The sequence below is a fragment of the Halyomorpha halys genome, unplaced genomic scaffold (assembly GCF_000696795.3).
Source record: "Halyomorpha halys isolate HHAL.00 unplaced genomic scaffold, Hhal_1.1 Scaffold4548.1, whole genome shotgun sequence".
NCBI classification, from domain to species: Eukaryota; Metazoa; Arthropoda; class Insecta; order Hemiptera; family Pentatomidae; genus Halyomorpha; species Halyomorpha halys.
In genome coordinates, this window is record NW_027107267.1 from 1 (window position 1) to 18,621 (window position 18,621).

Genomic DNA, 18,621 nt, shown 5'->3' on the forward strand with positions numbered 1-18,621 from the left:
TACACTTATGTTTTTGTTTTCCTTATGTAACTATGTGTTTGTATCTTTTTTAGCCCTGACGAAGCCCTGCAACGTGGGGCGAAACGTTGGCTCATTAAAATAGTATAATTCTACTATTTGAGTTTTTTTGACCGCACCCGGACCATATTCCTTTCAAAAAAATATTATTATTATTATTTGATGTGAAATTTTTAGTTTGAAGTATTCTTATACCATGCTGACAACCCCTGGTTTTTTTAGACGTTATTTTATTCAAAACCAATTCAGGAATGATTGAATAAAAACAAGAACAAATTCTTTTTTAAAAGTATTTTTTGGAAATAAATAAAATTTACAATCTTACATTTTAAATAAATATACATATTTTTAATCGTACACAGTTAGGAAGGAGATATATATGTTCCACTGAAACATATTCATTTTCAATTTAAAAATATTTTCTTATGAAATATATCGTCATTATTAACAGTTCTCTACAAATAACTACCATTTGAATCAGCTAAAATTCCATTTAAATTAATTTGTACATTTATATGAGACGTTATCAGATAAAGAGATATCCCATAATCTCATCTATGATAATTTATCTTCTAATTTGTTCCTTACGCCATTGGCTAAGCTAGTTTAATTTCGTTGGCAGGTATCTTCGAGAAGACCTGATTTGCGACTTGGAGGAAAGCTTGAGAAAGAGCCTTGGATACAGCCGGCTTCAACTCGTTCACGATCTGTGCGTGGTTTTCGTTGAGAAACAGATTCATGTTGTCTCCTGGAAATAATAATTCATTTAGTGTAATATCGATTAAATCATGAAGTGCATTTTTATTTTCACTTGCCTAAGTACGTTATTTACTGGGTGTTTTAGCGTTATGTTTCCTAACAAAACAATACGAATTAGGGATCTCAAAATAAGTAAAATAGCTATTTTCAACTATTTATTGGTTGCGAAGTTTGTACTCATAGCCCAAGAGGAGAAAAAAGGCAAATATCTCACCCCAATGTCTGAATACTTTAATGAAAACTATGTATAATTAATAGTCAAAATTGATGAGTCTGCCAAGAAAGGGAAAATAAAAAATCGCGGCTGGATCAAAACTAATTTTTCTTTCCGAGCTCTATATCTTAAAAAGTAGGAAGAACACAAGAAAACCTAAAAAAACGTCATTTAAAGAAGAGTATATTTGCTAAAATATGAGCCCAAATAGAGTTCTTTACGTTAAATAGCTTTTGAGATATAGCTTTTTAAAAAACAACATTTCATAAAAATGTTGTATGGGACGTACTAAAAGATCAGTAGTTAGTGAATTTATTTTGAAAAATTTATATCTCAAAAACTATTCGACGTACAGACGTCTATTAGCACTCAAATTAAAGTTTAATGAGCTATAAAGTAGTTTATGATGTTTATCTTCGTAGGAGAAATAGTTTACATGAAATTTGCTAAAATAAATTGATTTATAGTTCTTCGGACAAATTTTGATTTGCCTAATTTATATTCATATGTGAATATCATAAAAACTACTACCCCTACGAAGATAAGTGTCATAAACTACTTTATAGTAAGTTAAATTTCCTTTATTTTGAGTGTTGGCAGACATATGTGTGTCTTATGGATCTAGAGATATATTTTTCCAAAAATCCAACATTTTATACGAACAACTAGAAATTATCATTTTGTGAATTTACTTTGTCAATTATACAAAAAACTACCACTCCTTCAAAGATAAAAATAATTAACTATTTTGTAGTAAATTTAACTAGCTTTAATTTGAGTGCTGACAGACATCAGTACGTCCAATGGTTTCTGAAATGAAGTTTTTCATAAATCAAACTTATTGTCCGAACAACTATAAATCAATTTATTTTAGCAAATATCATGAAAACTACTATTCCTAAGAAAATAAAGTTCAGGGACCATTTTATAGTACATTAAACTGCCTTTAATTTGAGTGTTAATAGAAATATTATTGTGTAGGCCACATATTTCTTGAGATACAGATTTCTCAAGATAAATGAACTAATTACTAACCTTCAGAAGATTTTTCAGAAATTTTGCTTTTTAAAAAGCTATATCTCGACTATTGGACGTAAGTAGCTGTTTTAGGGCTAATATTTCAGCAAATTTACTCTTCTTTAAATAATGTTCTCTTAGATTTTCTGGTATTGTTAGTTTTTAAGATATAGAGTTCCGAATGAAAAATTAATGTTGTTTTAAGGTTTTGAAACAGCCGCCATTTTTTATTCTCCCTATCTATACTTGGCAGAGTCATCAGTTTTGACTATTAATTATACATAGTTTTCATTAAAGTAATAAAAAATTGGGGTGAGATAACTGTCTTTTTTCTCCTCTTGGGCTATGAGTTACAGCTATTTTACTTATTTTGAGATCCTTTTTTTCTTCTCGGCTCTTGTACTATGTGTGTTATAGCAACTTACTGCATTTGGGCAGCATTGATTTTTGTGAATAGAAGTGCTTTATTCACAAAAATCAATGCTCTTTATTAAAATGATAAAATAAATACCTAGAGCTTTGTCCCCGTTAAACAGGTTTTCTAATTGGAAAAACGTCCTCTTTGGGGAGATAATGATTTCGAAGGTCTCGCCTTTGAAGTAAGATTTTCCACCCTTTTGGAATTCTTTCAGCTTCATCTTAGCAGTTACATCAAGGTTAGCTGAAAAACAATAATTTTTTTTTTAATTATTTATTTATTGTAATTTACAACTTTACAAAATAATACAATTGGTAAATATGTAGTATGTTTCATATACACTAGAAAATCTTGGGAAGGAACCACCCATTGGTGGTACTTCAAACATTAATTTAAACTAGAAGGTCTCGTGGCCATCTTCTTTTCAGACGCCTCGGAGGATTATCAGGGATTGTTAAGGATGAAAGATTAAGAATTAATGGGTTAGGATGGTTAAGGAGTTTGGAATAAAAAGACGCATATCTGGTTTGGGTCAAATCTACAACGAATGGGATGTTAAGGTCTTTATGAATGAGTTTATTTGTGACTTAATAAGGAGCATCAAGGATTTTACGTAGGATTTTGGATTGTAACGATTGGATGCGGGAAGAATTTGATGGTTTGGTGGAGCCCCAGAGCTCAATTCCATATGTCCAAATTGGTCTGATTATTGTAGTGTATACTAATTTTTTGTAGTGAATAGGAAGTTTAGAGCGTTTGTCAAGTAAGTGTTGTAGCAATCGCTAAATCTACGAGCAGTTTCTTGTCGTTTCAGTCTTGGGTGTGGATTCCAAGTAAGTCTCTTGTCAAGATGGAGTCCTAAGTATCGAATCTGTTCAACAGCCGAAAAACAATAATTGAAATTTAAATTAAAATGCTTTTAAAAACTAAAATAAAACTTATAAATTTATAAAATATATAATTAAAACAAACATTTAGCAGTAACATAAATTAATAAACTAAATATTTTTAAAATAAACATTAATTCTACATACTGAAAATCTGAGCATTAATGTATATTAATATACTCAGACATACTTTTTTTCGGTTAAGACTTCCATTGGAGTCCTATACTGCCTAACCATAGTTGAGGGTCAAAGTTTTTCATTTTGTGGGACCCCCACTCAATGAAAAAAGTGAACACCCCAAACCGGATTCGAACCGGCACCGCCAATAGACATCAAATTAGTAAGACTGTACTAATCAACAATAAAAATGTATTTTTGAAAGCTGAATTTAATGTCAAATCAAGAGGTCAAATTTTCAAAGATATCATAACTACATTCAAAATAAACGATAATAAATAAAATAAAAAGAGCGTACTGATCAACAGAGCCCGGATGTTCATACAATTGCTTATTTATTTTTTTTTTTTAAAGAGCTTTTAGTGCGTGTTCCTGTGTAACTATAAAGAGTTTAGTTACGTTCTTTATTTGTCAATACAACAATATTTACACTTACATATATAACAAAACATTTATAATTTACAGTTTTTTTAGATAACAACACAAGTTCTTCATAATTAATTAATTATAATTGATCATATGGCGAGAGGTTTCAAATGGGTTTGCCACTAAAACAAATGTAAAATAATGAAACATTAAATGAATTACAATTAAAAATATATTTAAAAGAAATATACTAAAGAAATAAAAATGTTGATAATAATTTCGACAGTGGCAAACCCATTTCAAACACTCTCTTTGCAAACGTCAATTATTGCCGCTGAAGACGTTAATCATGCCACCACAAGCTGATTAAATATCATTACTAATTAGTATACTGAGGTTTAATTAATCGAATTATAATTTTCCATAATTGTATATGAATGCATAGAATTGAATTTTTTGATGATTTTAGTTTGTTGTTTACTTTTTTCAGGAGCGTTAGTATAAATATTATAGATTTACTCTATATATAAGTGTTTCGTGTTCTTCAAAGTTTAAATCTTCGATCGAGAAATGGGATTGAAATCTTGAATTTGAAATAGATGGTTAAAAGACCAAGGTAGTAGAAAAGCTATATCAACTAAATAGAATAATACTAAAAAAAAATCTCACTTTTACCAATTAATATTTTTACGAGCATAACCAAAAATGTTCTAAGAATAATATTGTTGTTCAAAGAAATTTTCAGATTAGTGAACAATTTCTCCCAAGCAAATACAAGGGAGACGTAAAAATAAATTATTCCAAAAAGGCTACCCCGCCTGAAAGGAGCTTTGGTGATACGCGCGTCGGTGTAGTACAAAATACGACTGTTTTTGATTTTTACAAGAGAAAAATATCCTTTGGATTTTCGTGCCAACGTTTATTTATGATGATTATACAAAATTGACACAAGTTTCTAGTTTCATTTCATCTTACTCATGGTTATATTGCTGGCACCATTTCCAGCAATCGGGAGCACCAAAACTTTTCCATTAATTTTATATTCTCCAAATATAAGCAGGTTGTCAAGATTGGCTTTAAATGATATTTCCTTCCAATCGCACCTAGAAGCACACAAATATGATTTATCATTAAGTAATATTGTACAATACAAAAATTATGAAAATATAATACAAAAAACAAATAAAATATAATAATAACATAAAAAAAAAATCAAAGGTGCTATGCTTTTAACCTTACTTAAAATATTTAATGATTACTCCTACATAATTTGTACATTAAAATATGTTTTAACGTGTTCTATTACTGCATTTACTAATTGTTTAGGGCCAAAAATAATGATAACAAAATAAAAATTATTCAAACTATAAGCAATGGAATAAAGAATGCGACCCATTTATGGAAAATATAAGAATAAACACAAAATATAGGTCTCCGGATGAATAATTACTTTCAAATTTGCCATATAATATATTAGGGGTATTCATGATGTTTTAGCATGTTAAATGTTATATGTATAGGATTGTAAGCAGCCCTATGTAAATATATATTAAAAGTTAAATACTTAAGAGCTCCTAGCGGATTTTCTGAGCAACTTGTTTTATAACCTTTCGTTCCTAAACTTCATGTTATTTTTTACTTCAAGTAATTACTTTGAGTAATTTAAGTTGTGTTAAAGTTATTTCTATGTTTTAGTTTTTTCATAAGAAATTATATACATTCTCAAATACAACAATTACAAAGCATTGCCGGGTCTGCAAATAGTTTATAACACTATATAATTATATTATAAACCGTTATTTACTCCTATAAACTAAAAATATAATAAGCAATTAATTCAATCATTAATCCAATGAGTGAATAAAAATAATAATGCATGTTTAATTTTAACTAAACATATTATTATATATCAAACATTCAATTGTGTTCATTCAATCTATGTACCACCAAAACCAGCTATAGTGAAGCATTGCTGTCCATAGTAGTTTAACATAAATTAGTTAATGATATTTTTAAAAATAGTAGCCAATCTTTATTTTATACAGAAAGTACAGTTTTTTAATATTATCTTTGATATATTTTTTAAGGATATCAAACAACAGACTATCTTCCTTCAGTTCACTTCATACCATCATCTACGTTCTTCCAATAGACTATCTTCTTTTTTGACATACTATTTAAATATATATATATTTAAATAGTATGTCAAAAAATAAGTGTAAAATATTTTTCTCTAATCCTTTTAAAAAATAATAACTCACTTTGTATCGAGTATTTTTGTATTAGAGACTCCGTGAAGGTTGAGATTTTTGAACTCCAGTTTAATAGCAACTGGTCCAGTGCCTTGGTCGATCAAGAGTCTTTGGAACTTGAAAGGTTCGATTGGATTTACTCCCATCTTCTTGTTACCTAGATTCAAAAACAAAATATAAATAATTCAATATAATTCAAATTATGACTTGATAGCTCTAGTTATTGTATATAGTTTTTGTAATTATTATTATTATTATTTTTTTAGGAGTAATTTTGCTTGTCGATTCGCTTGCACTCATAAACGAAACCATAGTTCGGTTGCATTGCTACCATAAAAAGAACTCTTGTCATAATTGGCATTAAGAAGGACGGCAAGCCCTGGGGTACCTCCAGCCGCAAATGTTGTAGATAGGAGGTCGTACTGAGTTGACTGAGAATAGGTCACAGGATGCTCACGATTAGAGACGATGATATAACAATAAAATTAATATTTCTGTTTTAAGTTAGTATTTCAGTTAGGCTTAGACAGGTAAGTCAGCATTCATTCCGGATCCCACAGTGAGAAATAAAAGTAATGAATCTTGACCAGGAAAATAGAGTAGAAACAGAAAAGAATGAAATTTACAATAAATGTGTCCCTTTCTTTAAGGAAACGTCCTGTGACGGCTTCGGGGAAAGAAACTTTAACGCGAGAGGTCTTGGTTTGGAGCTCGTGGAACTATACCAAGCACAACAAGGAGCTTCATGGAGGAACTCTGTGTTCATAACAAGGACTTAGCAGAAATGGGAGAAGGATTTCCTGGATCCTGGATTTCCTGGAATCATCCACCATATCACCATCAATATGGTAACTAATAAGGATGGTGATGTTTCAATGGAGAGCATGCGTACATTACACATTTATTTTATTTCTACATTGTTTTATATACCTATATAATTTTTGATGTATTACTTTTTTCATTTTAAAACATAACTTTATTACTTCTACATATATTATTACTCTTATATTATTTATATACATATATTTATTACTACTATATATATTATTACTTTTATATTATTTATATACATATATTTATTACTACTATATATATTATTACTTTTATATTATTTATATACATATATTTATAACTACTATATAAATCTGATTAATTTTATATTTATTACTTTTAGCCTATTGTATTTATTTATTTATTTTTTTTTTATGCAAGTATTCGAGTGTTTTTTTAAATTTTAATTGAACATAATTATCGGCGACCATGCTGGGTTTTTATTTGTGTATATTTTTTACTATATTTAAAATGTTTAAATAATTTTTATACTTTTAATTATGATTTTGTTTTATGTTTGATGAAAAAAGAGAGAAAGTTTCAAAATTAAAATATGGAAAAATTAAACTCAGCTGTAAAGAACCACAAAAACCTAGACATAAAATTAAAATCTGTAAGGGAAAAAATAATAAAGAATAAAAAAACAGTTTAGCATAATTTTAGCACATAATTCAAACATTTTTATAATGTGACTATTTATATTGTTTTATGCTATGACTATTTATATTGTTTTATGCTATGACTATTTATATTAGTAGGCTTAAAAAAAAATTTTCCTTTACTAATCTTAAGCATGAGGTAACCAATGCTGTCCAGCAGCACATTTTTAATGAAGTGTCTTTCTCTCTCAACAAAACTTACTATCACAAATAATAAAATAAAAATAATATTTAAGAAAATAATAAAACAAAGTAAAGTGAACAGAAGAAAGAAAACAAAGGCACGCAGAGATAATGAGAGAAGAATAGAAGAAAAAAGAAACAAAAGACAAGCCAAAAGTAGTATTCGCGTGGTCTCTAGGGCCGTTTCGTGAAAAAAAAAAAGTAAACCAGAATTACTTTTTTAACTCCTGTAAATGAGTCAAAAATACCGATTAATCAAAATTAAAAATTAATTAAAAATCAAAAGTATCACACTTTGACAAAGCTTCATTCATTTACTTTTTCCTAATTAATTAATTAAGGATAATTTTTTTAATTCATTTATTGCTATTTACAACTGTACATTATAATACATTTAGTAAATTTGATTTCAGTTAAATTGGAGTGTTACAGGCGTGTCGAGAAACTAACCATTTTAGCACTCTAATGACGTTTTACATTAGAGGGTCTCGTGGCCATCTTTTTTTCAGGCGCCTCGGAGGATTGTCAGGAATGGAAGAGGAGGCAATGTTTGGGTTAACTAGTTTAACTACCATACACTAGGTTAACTAGTGGGTTTGGGCGGTTGGGGAGTTTGTAATGGAAGGAATGATATCTGGTTCGGTCTAGATCGGTTACATATGGATCATTAAGGTCTTTATGTATAATTTTAATTGTAAAAAAGTAAGGAGCATTGAGGATTTTACAAAGGACTTTGGATTGCATTGTTGGAAACGAGAGGAATTCGAGGGTTTAGTGGAGCCCGAAAGCTCAACTCCGTATGTCCAGATTGGCCTTATTACAGTCATGTAGATCAGTCTTTTCTGAGTTGGAAGTTTAGACCGTTTGTCTAGTAAGTGCTGTAATAGTCGAAATCGACGTCTAGTTTCCTGTCTTTTCAGTCTTGTGTGATGACTCCAGGTTAGTCGTTTGTCCAGATGTAGTCCAAGGTAGCGGATCTGTCCGTCAGGAGAAATAATTATTTAAATACACCACTTACCATCTTTGAAGAATTTCAACGCATGGTTCACTTGTTGAGAGAGGCACTTGGAAAAGTCCTTAGATGACTGCTTACAACCTTTTAGCCCTCCAGCTAGAATAGGACACACGTGACTTAATTAAATTCAATTATTTTCCTTGTATAAATTATATATCTTACTAAATATATAGTTAAAAGAAATATTATGGTAAAATTATATAGAGAGATAAATTTAATATAAATATGAACGTAATAATAGTAATAAGGTGAAAGTAATAATAATAAGGCTTAGCGAACCCAAAGGTTCGATGGCGATACCACCAATCCACTGTACACACCCATCCGTCCAGTGAAGTCCGTAAAAGTCAAATTTACAAAATAAGTTTTGATGCAATCCTCCCACCTACGCTTCAGCCTACCCCTAGGACTTTATCCGTCGGCTCAATATTTATTAACATTTTGGGGATTATCTCATTACGTCATGAAGTCCCACACCTTACAAACCCATCTAATTCACCGCAACACTATAACCTAAATTATATACAAGGTACAGTTCCCACAGTTCGAATATTTTATTTCCAAAAATCCTAAGTCGCCACAATCCCAAAAGACCACGTTTAGCATCCGTGAGGGACAATATTTTTGTAAATTCTAACTTTCAAGTTTCTAGACAGAAGGCGCGAGCTAAACAGTTTCGAAATTTATAAATAACAAGCATACCTTTGTTTCGTTTTTATATCTACTGTAGACCTTAAATGCTCATAGCTCTCTACCTCTTCAAACCAATTTCTTTCTCATATATTTATACCGTTTTTGCTGGAAACTATATATATTTTTTTAATTCGTATTTATTTGGAGACTTATTCCCTTTTCAATTATAAATAATCAATCAGGAAGAATAGATCTAAGAATAGGTAGGAAAAAAACTGATTCATAATATTCTTTAAACCAACAACTATCAAGTCGTTATAATTTCATTTCTGAAGCTATCTTTTCCATTATTCGCCTCTCTATCTCAGTTTACCATCAAGAAACAATTTTTAATTACAGTTCATTACAATGAGGATGAAATGCTGGACATTTTCCTCAGTTACAGTAAGTAGCTACGATTTTTAGTTTTCGAGATATTTTAATCTAAATGCAAAACTCGTCTAGCGTTATACTCTTTATCTTGAGCGTTCCTTTGAATCACGAAATAAATTTACTCTCGTATTTTTTTTTTTTTTTTGTTCTTCAGTTGAAAAACATTGGTAAAGAATTTAATAATCCTTTTACTGGAAGAGTCTTATGGAATTAAAAGGATTTAGTGAATGACATAAATTCTTCCTTATTAAAAAACAATAGTTTATTTCATATCATCAGCAACGTTTCGGGAGATTTCCCCCATCTTCAGGCTGTTGTTAACAAAAACCTATATATATTACATATAATTTTCTTCTATTTGTCATTCTTACTAATATATTACAATATTAATGTCATTTAATGAGTAAAACTTGCTAATGGTCATACATTTTAGGAGAATAATTACCTTTTTAGCAAGTTTTACTCATTAAATGACATTAATATTGTAATATATTAGCAAGAATGACAAATAGGAGAAAATTATATGTAATATATATAGGTTTTGATTAACAACAGCCTGAAGATGGGGGAAATCTCCCGAAACGTTGCTGATGATATGAAATAAACTATTGTTTTTTAATAAGGAAGAATTTATGTCATTCACTAAATCCTTTTAATTGGTAAAGAAGTTTTATTAAAAAATTTTTTTTCAAAAATTCATACCATCAATTATCTTTCAACAAGCCTTAATTATTTAATAGCAAAAATAGTATTAAAGGTGAATAATCAAAATGGAAATGTTTATTCATAAACTCAAGTTTTATTTTAAAAGTAACTAAATTACTCAGCTATGATCATTTTATGGTCAGAACTTATCTCCCACACTATTGGATTTTGCTAAGATTTTCAGAACTTATCCGTTACACTATTGGACTTACCTTTGATTATCTTTTATTTCAAAGGTATTACCCAACTCTAGGTTTAGGAAAACCTATTTATCAAGATGATTTAATTGATAATTTAAGGTATTCCTATAAATCTCATAAATCTCTGAATTACAGTCTATTTTCTGGATGACCTAAATATCAGATTTATTGAAGGATATCAATGCAAAAAAGTCCCAAGGACAACAGATTGCCGCCTTAAGGACATTAAAATCCTGCATCCTCAACTTCCTGTAATAGTTTCGAGGATATCAGGAATCTCAACATCTGATATACTGATATTGTAATACAAGATTTCTTGGATTTGATAGGAAATTCATTTTTACTGTTTATGTTTAGTTAAAATCTTTCACTTCAATATGAACTGAATGACGATTTTTGCCACTTTCTAGTTTTACTCACTTATATGAGCCGTTTATTTTGAAAGTGGCCTAAGTCCATTTAGACTTAAATTGAGATATTTAAGGGTTTTTGTTTCAATTCAATTAAAAATATACGTAGAGGATACTTATGAGCCATACTGCTTAAGTATATTGTATAGATTGCTAAGTATAGATAAGTGTATTGTATATTGTATAGATAAGTGTGTTATAGATTGCTGATCTAGAGGTGTTACATTTATAGTTCCTATTAAAGTAATGGCAATTATTAAGTGAATAATGTGAGTTATCTTACCAAGAATGGAGTCAGGCCACTTTCAAAATTTTTTTTTTTAAAACTACTACTTTTTATTTATTGATAGATATTACAATCTGCCACACAGTTGTTGGCAATAGGTAATAGTGATGAATGATCTCATACATACTAAAATAAATTAAATAAATGAATAAAAAAAAAAACTCTCTTAAAATATATACAAACAGAAGAATAAACAAAACGAACATAATCAAACTATCTGTATGAAAAATAAATAACTAAAATACATCCAAAATTAATAACTATATTTGTTATAAAATTTGAAGGAGCCCAACATAATTTAAGATGCTTCAAATTTTAAAAAAAAATAAACACAATACAATTAATACCCAAAGTATAGTCCATTGTTATCTACCCTCATTATTACTCGATCCCACGCTGATACCATTCTTTGGGATGACTGTCAAAAAACTCATGGGCCGTAATTTCAACATCTGCAAAATTATCATATTTTTTCCCCTGAACGAAATGGGCCCTGGATCGAAACAAGTAGTAGCCGATGGTGCGAGGTCTGGACTATATGGTGGATGAGGCTGGAGTTCGAACCCCTGAAGTTCTTTAAACATTTCTTTGGTTCGACGGGAAGAGGTTGCTGAGGAGTAAGTTCGTGAGGGACCAATCAACTGCTCTTTTTCACCTTCCCCATGGAGAGTAGATGGCGACTAACAGTATCTTTCGACACACCACACTCCCTGACAAGTACTGTGGACGGGTTTGACTCAACAGCTTCCACGCAGTGCGCAAGTCAAGGACACCGTCCCCATGGTAATGAATAACTTCACGAGTTGCTTCAGCGGCTTTGTCATGTTTCTTCTTTGAAACAAATAACTAAACTGAGGCTTTTTTTTTAAGAAGTCGAATGGGATTAAACTAGAGAATCCCTTAAAGGGATTATTAAGTACTGGTAAGTATTAAATAGGATTAAAATATTTACAGTCCTTTGAAATATTAAATTGGATTAAACGGTAATTTTTTTTTTATACACCCCATTATTTTAGGTACTATTGAACAAATAACCAAAATTTTAGTTATAGAAAGGGATCAAATTTTTGCAAATTTACTCTAATTTAAATAAAGTTTATATATGCTTTCTGAGATATTTAACCTGTAATAAATTGATAATACTGAACTTTCACACAAAAAATAAAATAGAATAAAGAGGTCAAAAATTTATTTATAATAGCAATCTAAACCCAAATACCATACATATCAAAAATAACAAAACAACCCTATTCGTTTATTTACTCTTTTTTTTTAATGATCTTTTCCTGAACTATTCGGACACAAGGTCGAATAGATTTAGTCTTTAAACTAGAAAATGTATTTAAAGACAGCTAGTTGCCATTAATTAGACATAGGTCCACGCACGTGGGATAATGGAGTTATAACAGATTGGATTTGAAATTCAAAGAGGCTTTTAGACACACTAGATAATAGAACTAGGAAAGATATCCTGACATTTAAGAAGGTCAAATTATCTTGAACAATTTGTAAGACTACATTGACAACCTCATCGTATAAGAGCGCAAGAGGAGAAAAAAGGTAGTTAGTTCACCCCAATTACTTTAATGAAAACTATGCATAATTTAAAGTCAAATAGATAAGGAAAATAAAAAATAGCAGCTGTTTCAAAACGTTAAAAAAAAATCATTTTTCATTCGGAGCTGTATATCTTTAAAACTACCAACAAAACTTGAAAAAAATTGCTAAAATATGAACCCTGATAGAGCTATTAACGATCAATAGTTCACGCGATAGAGTTTTTTTAAATTTGCAGTATATCATAAGAAATGCTATGAAAGATCAGTACTTAGTGAATTTATTTGAGAAATCAATATCTCAAAAAAAATGTTAATTTCTAGTTGTTCGGATAAAATTTTCACTTTTTGATAAATTATGTCTCAGGAACCATAAGACGTACAGATGTCTGATAGCACTCAAATTGAAGCCAGTTAAACGTTCTATTAATAGTTTATAACGTTCAACTTCGTAGGAGTATACGTATTTCGTAGTATAATATTTTCAAAAATTCTATCCAAACATCTAGAAATTAACATTTTAACACTGATAACATACAAAGTAACATTGATACTACTCCAACGTAAATAAACTTCATAAACTACTTTATAGTCCAAAAAAGTTAAACAAGCTATAATTTTGAGTTCTAATAGACATCTGTATGTCGAATGGTTTTTAAGATATAGATATCTTAAAATAAATTCGCTAACTACTGATCTTTCGGTACATGCTATACAACATTTTTATGACATGTTGCTTTTTAAAAAGCTATATCTAGAGAACTATTGAACGTAAACAGGTCTATTAGAGCTCATATTTTAGCAAATTCATTAATTAGTTGTTTATAATTTCACCTGCTGGTCTTTAGCTTTTCAAGTACAAATGCTTAATGCGTGTTAGCTTAAACACGAACCCACTCACCTACACATAACTTGGGGACGTAAGTTAGTGAGTATAGTACAAAAGCCGGAGAGAAAAAGCATCGGGCACTTATTTCATCCCAATTTTCGAATAATTTAATGAAAACTATCAATTACAAGTCTAAATTGATGAGTCTGCCAAGGGATACTGAAAAATCTAACCTCAAAATGAAGGTAATTTAACTTATTTTAAAGTAGTTTATCACACGTTTCTTCGTAGCGGTAGTAGTTTTTATGATATTCTCAAATGAATATTAATTTAGCACATAAAATTTTGTCGGAACTACTATAAATCAATTTATTTTAGCAAATATCATAAAAGCTACTACTCCTACAAAGATAAATATCATAAACTACTTTATAGGTCATTAAACAAGCTATAAATTGATTGCTAATAGACATCTGTACATCGAATGGTTTTTAAGATATAGATATCTCAAAATAAATTCCCTAACTACTGATCTTTCGGTGCAATATTTTTATGACATGTTGCTTTTTAAAAAGCTATATCTCGGAAACTATTGAACGTAAACATGTCTATTAGGGCTCATATTTTAGAAAATTTACACTTCTTTAAATGATTTGCTTTAAGGCTTGCTGTTGGTGTTGGCTATTTTAAAGATATGGAACTCCGAATGAATTTTTTTTGTTTAGAATTTTGGAATAGCCGTCAATTTCTATTCCCCCTAACTATACTTGGCAGACTCATCTTTTGACTAGTAATTATATATAGTTTTTATTAACGTAATCAGTGAAATAACTTTTTTCTTCTTTTGGGTTCTTGTTTCAATAGAGATTTCAGAAATTAAATTCACCAACTACTGATACATTATGACTAGTTATAATACATGATTTCCATTAAAGTAATGAGGGTGAAATAACTGGTTATTTTCTCCTCTTGGGCTCTTATACTAAACCGTACGTACACCAGTAGTACAATTTCTTCTCAACTGCTTATTAATAAGATTTCGCATTAAAGTAACAGAGGGAGCATTAGACATTCCTTAAGCTTGTTCTATATGTCACTTTTGAAATCTAGTGTTATTAAATCAACATTAATCACTACCAGGTGATATCCGAATTACAAAACGTCCAACACAACGAAACAAGCCCGTTAACTAGAGGTCGAAGAACTGACCGTTAATCGATTGTCCTATGCTTATTTACTTTCATCTTATTGACTTGCAGATTGTAATATCGAATTTTCGGAGATCTATGGATCATCGATTCATCTTTAATAATTCACAGATTAATATACGGCGTAAGGAAAAATGAACCCTTTTTTTAAATTATACTACATTAAAATCTCACCTAACGGGCATCCCTTGCAGTTGACAATTTTTAAATGTTCCGGCCTCCGACCCCTATCAAACGGAAGTGGACAGCCAAGTTTTTGTCACTGAGAGATAACTTTACCCTTAACTTTCAAACAATGGCACAGGTAACAACATAGATGTATGTTTGTAGGCACTTTCACAAAAGCTAAATCCGTAGGAGAAAAAATAGGTAACTATATTTACATTAAATTTTAACTCTAATTCCATTTTAAAGTGTGTAAAATCTTAAAAAACGATGCAGAAGAACAACATTTTTATTTAAAAATAACCCCTTATTAAACCACAACTTATTTAAGATTAACTTATGACAGAAGGTCGATATGGGGCCCACACGCTAAAACACTAAATTTCTGACTGAGACCATTACATACTGAGATATTCCATACTGTACAGACGTTCTAAATTATCCTTCAGACAGAAACTTAACGTTTATTATTTATTATTTATTTATTGTAATTTACAACTGTACAAAATAATACAACAGGTAAATATGTAGTATGTTTCATATACACTTGAAAAGCTTGGGAAGGAACCACCCATTGGTGGTACTTCAAACATTAATTTAAACTAGAAGGTCCCATGGCCATCTTCTTTTCAGACGCCTCGGAGGATTATCAGGGATTGTTAAGGATGAAAGATTAAGAATTAATGGGTTGGTTAAGGAGTTTGGAATAAAAAGACGCATATCTGTTTTGGGTCAAATCTGCAACGAATGGGATGTTAAGGTCTTTATGAATGAGTTTATTTGTGACGTAATAAGGAGCATCAAGGATTTTACGTAGGATTTTGGATTGTAACGATTGGATGCGGGAAGAATTTGATGGTTTGGTGGAGCCCCAGAGCTCAATTCCATATGTCCAAATTGGTCTGATTATTGTAGTGTATACTAATTTTTTGTAATGAATGGGAAGTTTAGAGCGTTTGTCAAGTAAGTGTTGTAGCAATCGGAATCTACGAGCAGTTTCTAGTCGTTTCAGTCTTGTGTGTGGATTCCAAGTAAGTCTCTTGTCAAGATGGAGTCCTAAGTATCGAATCTGTTCAACAGGTGTTAGTGGTGTATCTAAAACTTAACGTATAAAATTACTTGCCCAAAACCCACCTGGGCTTATTCCTGCCAAATTTATGGACCGGCTAAAAAGACACGAATAAAAAAAATACAAAGTTTTCTATTGCAATTTTTAAGACTGGCAACAAACTCACCACTCTACATTTCAAATGATGACATTCACACCGACCTACGCATTCAGACTGTAACGAACCACATTTATATGACTTACAAAAGGTTTCATATAAATTTGTACGACAGATGGCAACACGTAACTCGGCGTTGACTGAAGAGGAGTTGGATGAGGGACCTCCTAGTGTAAGCAAATAATTTACTTAACGTCAGGAGGATGCACCACAGGGTACTGTCTCCCTCATGCCAAGCCTGAATAGTACAGCTCATTTGCTGATTTAGAAGCAATGAACCAGATTTAGAAGTTAAAATTAAAAATTAAAATCTGTACCGCTTCAACTCATTAAGAAGTACTATTACTAGACCAACGGTTGTGCAAGGGTCCAGATTTAGAAGTGCAAATAAAAAATTGTAAAGATAGAAAAAAAATAATAAAAATTGAAGGTACTTATTTTAATTTTTATGAAAATCTTTCAGACTATTTCAATGAGGATACGATTATCTGGTATCAGAGAACACTTAACTTCTTAAGAAGAGCACTTAATTGATTTACCGAGATCATTCGAAATCGATAGAGCTGTTAATAAAATAAAAAAATTATTCAATAAAATGGCACTTCCTTTCGGTCGATTTTAGTGAAAAGTTGTTGCCATTCCCAAGCATATATCTGTAGAAAATATTTAATTTTGGTTTCATACTACGTTTTGTTTTTTCGCTTGGCTTCTTTCTCTTTCTTACACAAAAACATACACTATTTTTTGAGGCTTTTTTATTTTTAAACAATATTTTATTTCATCTTTACACCAAAAAAAAATCAAGTTATTCTATCAAATCACTTACTTTTTTAAGGGAAATAACTTCACAGAATAGATATTTTAACATCTATCATGAATTGATCATCTAATTTAGGGATTTGATCTAATTTCCATTTTCAACTTGGAAGAAGATAGTTGACCGTATGGAGTAGATTGTGGGAGAATAGTCCTGGTGGCGGTCAATGATGGTATCAATATAGTAAAAGATAATTATTGATTGTATACCAACTTTGCCGTGCTTCGTTTGGGCTAAATGAAAAAACAAGATTCAAACATTTTAGAATTGACAAATCATAAAAATAAACAACATTTCAAAACAATTGTTATGTTTATAAAGTATACAAAAAATAGTTAATAATAATAATATAATCAGGTGTGATAGAAGTTCTAAATCTAGAACTTTCTAAAATGTTTGTATCTTGTTTTTTTCATTTAGCCCTAAGAAAGCCCAGCAAAGCGGGCCGAAACATTAGTTTACAATAGTTTTTTTTTTTACTATTATGATACCTTTGACCATTGACCGCCACCTGGACTATCCTCCTAGAATAAACTCCATTTCCCAACGACACATATACCATCGAAACTCTAAAAACGCGTTCAAAAGGTTTCGAAACAGATATGAAATACACACTCACCCCCTCTTAGCTTAAGTGTAACTATGTTCCTAAAAGATTGGAAATAACAAAAATAAAATTTGGATATTTTTTCTATTGCATATAATGATTAACAGCATTATAACAACAAATAAAAGTATTTAATGAAGACCAATACATAATTTTTTTTTCTCCATTTCAGAATATTATCAAATTAAGGTTTCCCCACCCAAAACCGAAAAATAGAATAAACAGAACCTAAAATAATCCCGCCAGTTATTTTTGAACTGCTAAACAAATACAAAATATTGAAAATAAATAAAATAATAATCATGTAATAAATTTGAATTGTTTGTATTGAGTGTTAAAATCGTTGTTTTAACTCACGCAGTTCAGCCAAAGCCGTAGAGATGAAGAAGAACAAGAGGCAGAGTCTGAATGAGGAGGCCATGTCAGGAAGAGAAGGACTTTAAGGAAGTTGTCTCGGCGAACAGGATATATATGAGTGTATAGTGTGAGAGGGGAGAGAGGAGGAAAACTAAACATCGGGGGAGGGGCATAAGCATTATAATTTTTTCGACAAATTGTATACCTAATAGAGTCTCTATTACACCGAATTAGTATTCTTTGTTTCATTGGTATTAATGAAAAAAGAATTAAAAATAAAACTTCCTCAAATATCAAAGAAGGGCAATATTAAGGCTATAATTACCCAATCATACCATGTATACATATTTAATACAAATAAAAAGTAAATAAATAATATTAATAAACTAAATAA

At 30.2% G+C, this 18,621-nt stretch overlaps 1 protein-coding gene across 1 annotated transcript; it reads right to left on the reverse strand.

The window, feature by feature from the left end:
* Positions 1 to 294: 294 nt before the first annotated feature.
* On the reverse strand, positions 295 to 18,357 carry LOC106691903 (protein takeout). The gene is made up of 6 exons (XM_014437803.3): positions 18,228 to 18,357; positions 8,800 to 8,892; positions 6,118 to 6,265; positions 4,832 to 4,959; positions 2,520 to 2,669; positions 295 to 766 (listed from the first exon to the last, which is right to left on the reverse strand). Exons 1-6 carry the CDS (start codon positions 18,289 to 18,291, stop codon positions 615 to 617), a joined length of 735 nt encoding a protein of 244 aa, XP_014293289.1. The 5' UTR covers positions 18,292 to 18,357; the 3' UTR covers positions 295 to 614.
* Between the last annotated feature and the right edge of the window lie 264 nt (positions 18,358 to 18,621).

Coding starts and splice junctions, on each gene's coding strand:
- LOC106691903 (XM_014437803.3), bottom strand. CDS start 18,291: ATGGCCTCCTCATTCAGACTCTGCCTCTTGTTCTTCTTCATCTCTACG. Junction 6,266..8,799: donor GTTGAAATTCTTCAAAGATG/GTAAGTGGTGTA, acceptor TTTTGAATCTAG/GTAACAAGAAGATGGGAGTA. Junction 4,960..6,117: donor ACAAAAATACTCGATACAAA/GTGAGTTATTAT, acceptor GTGTGCTTCTAG/GTGCGATTGGAAGGAAATAT.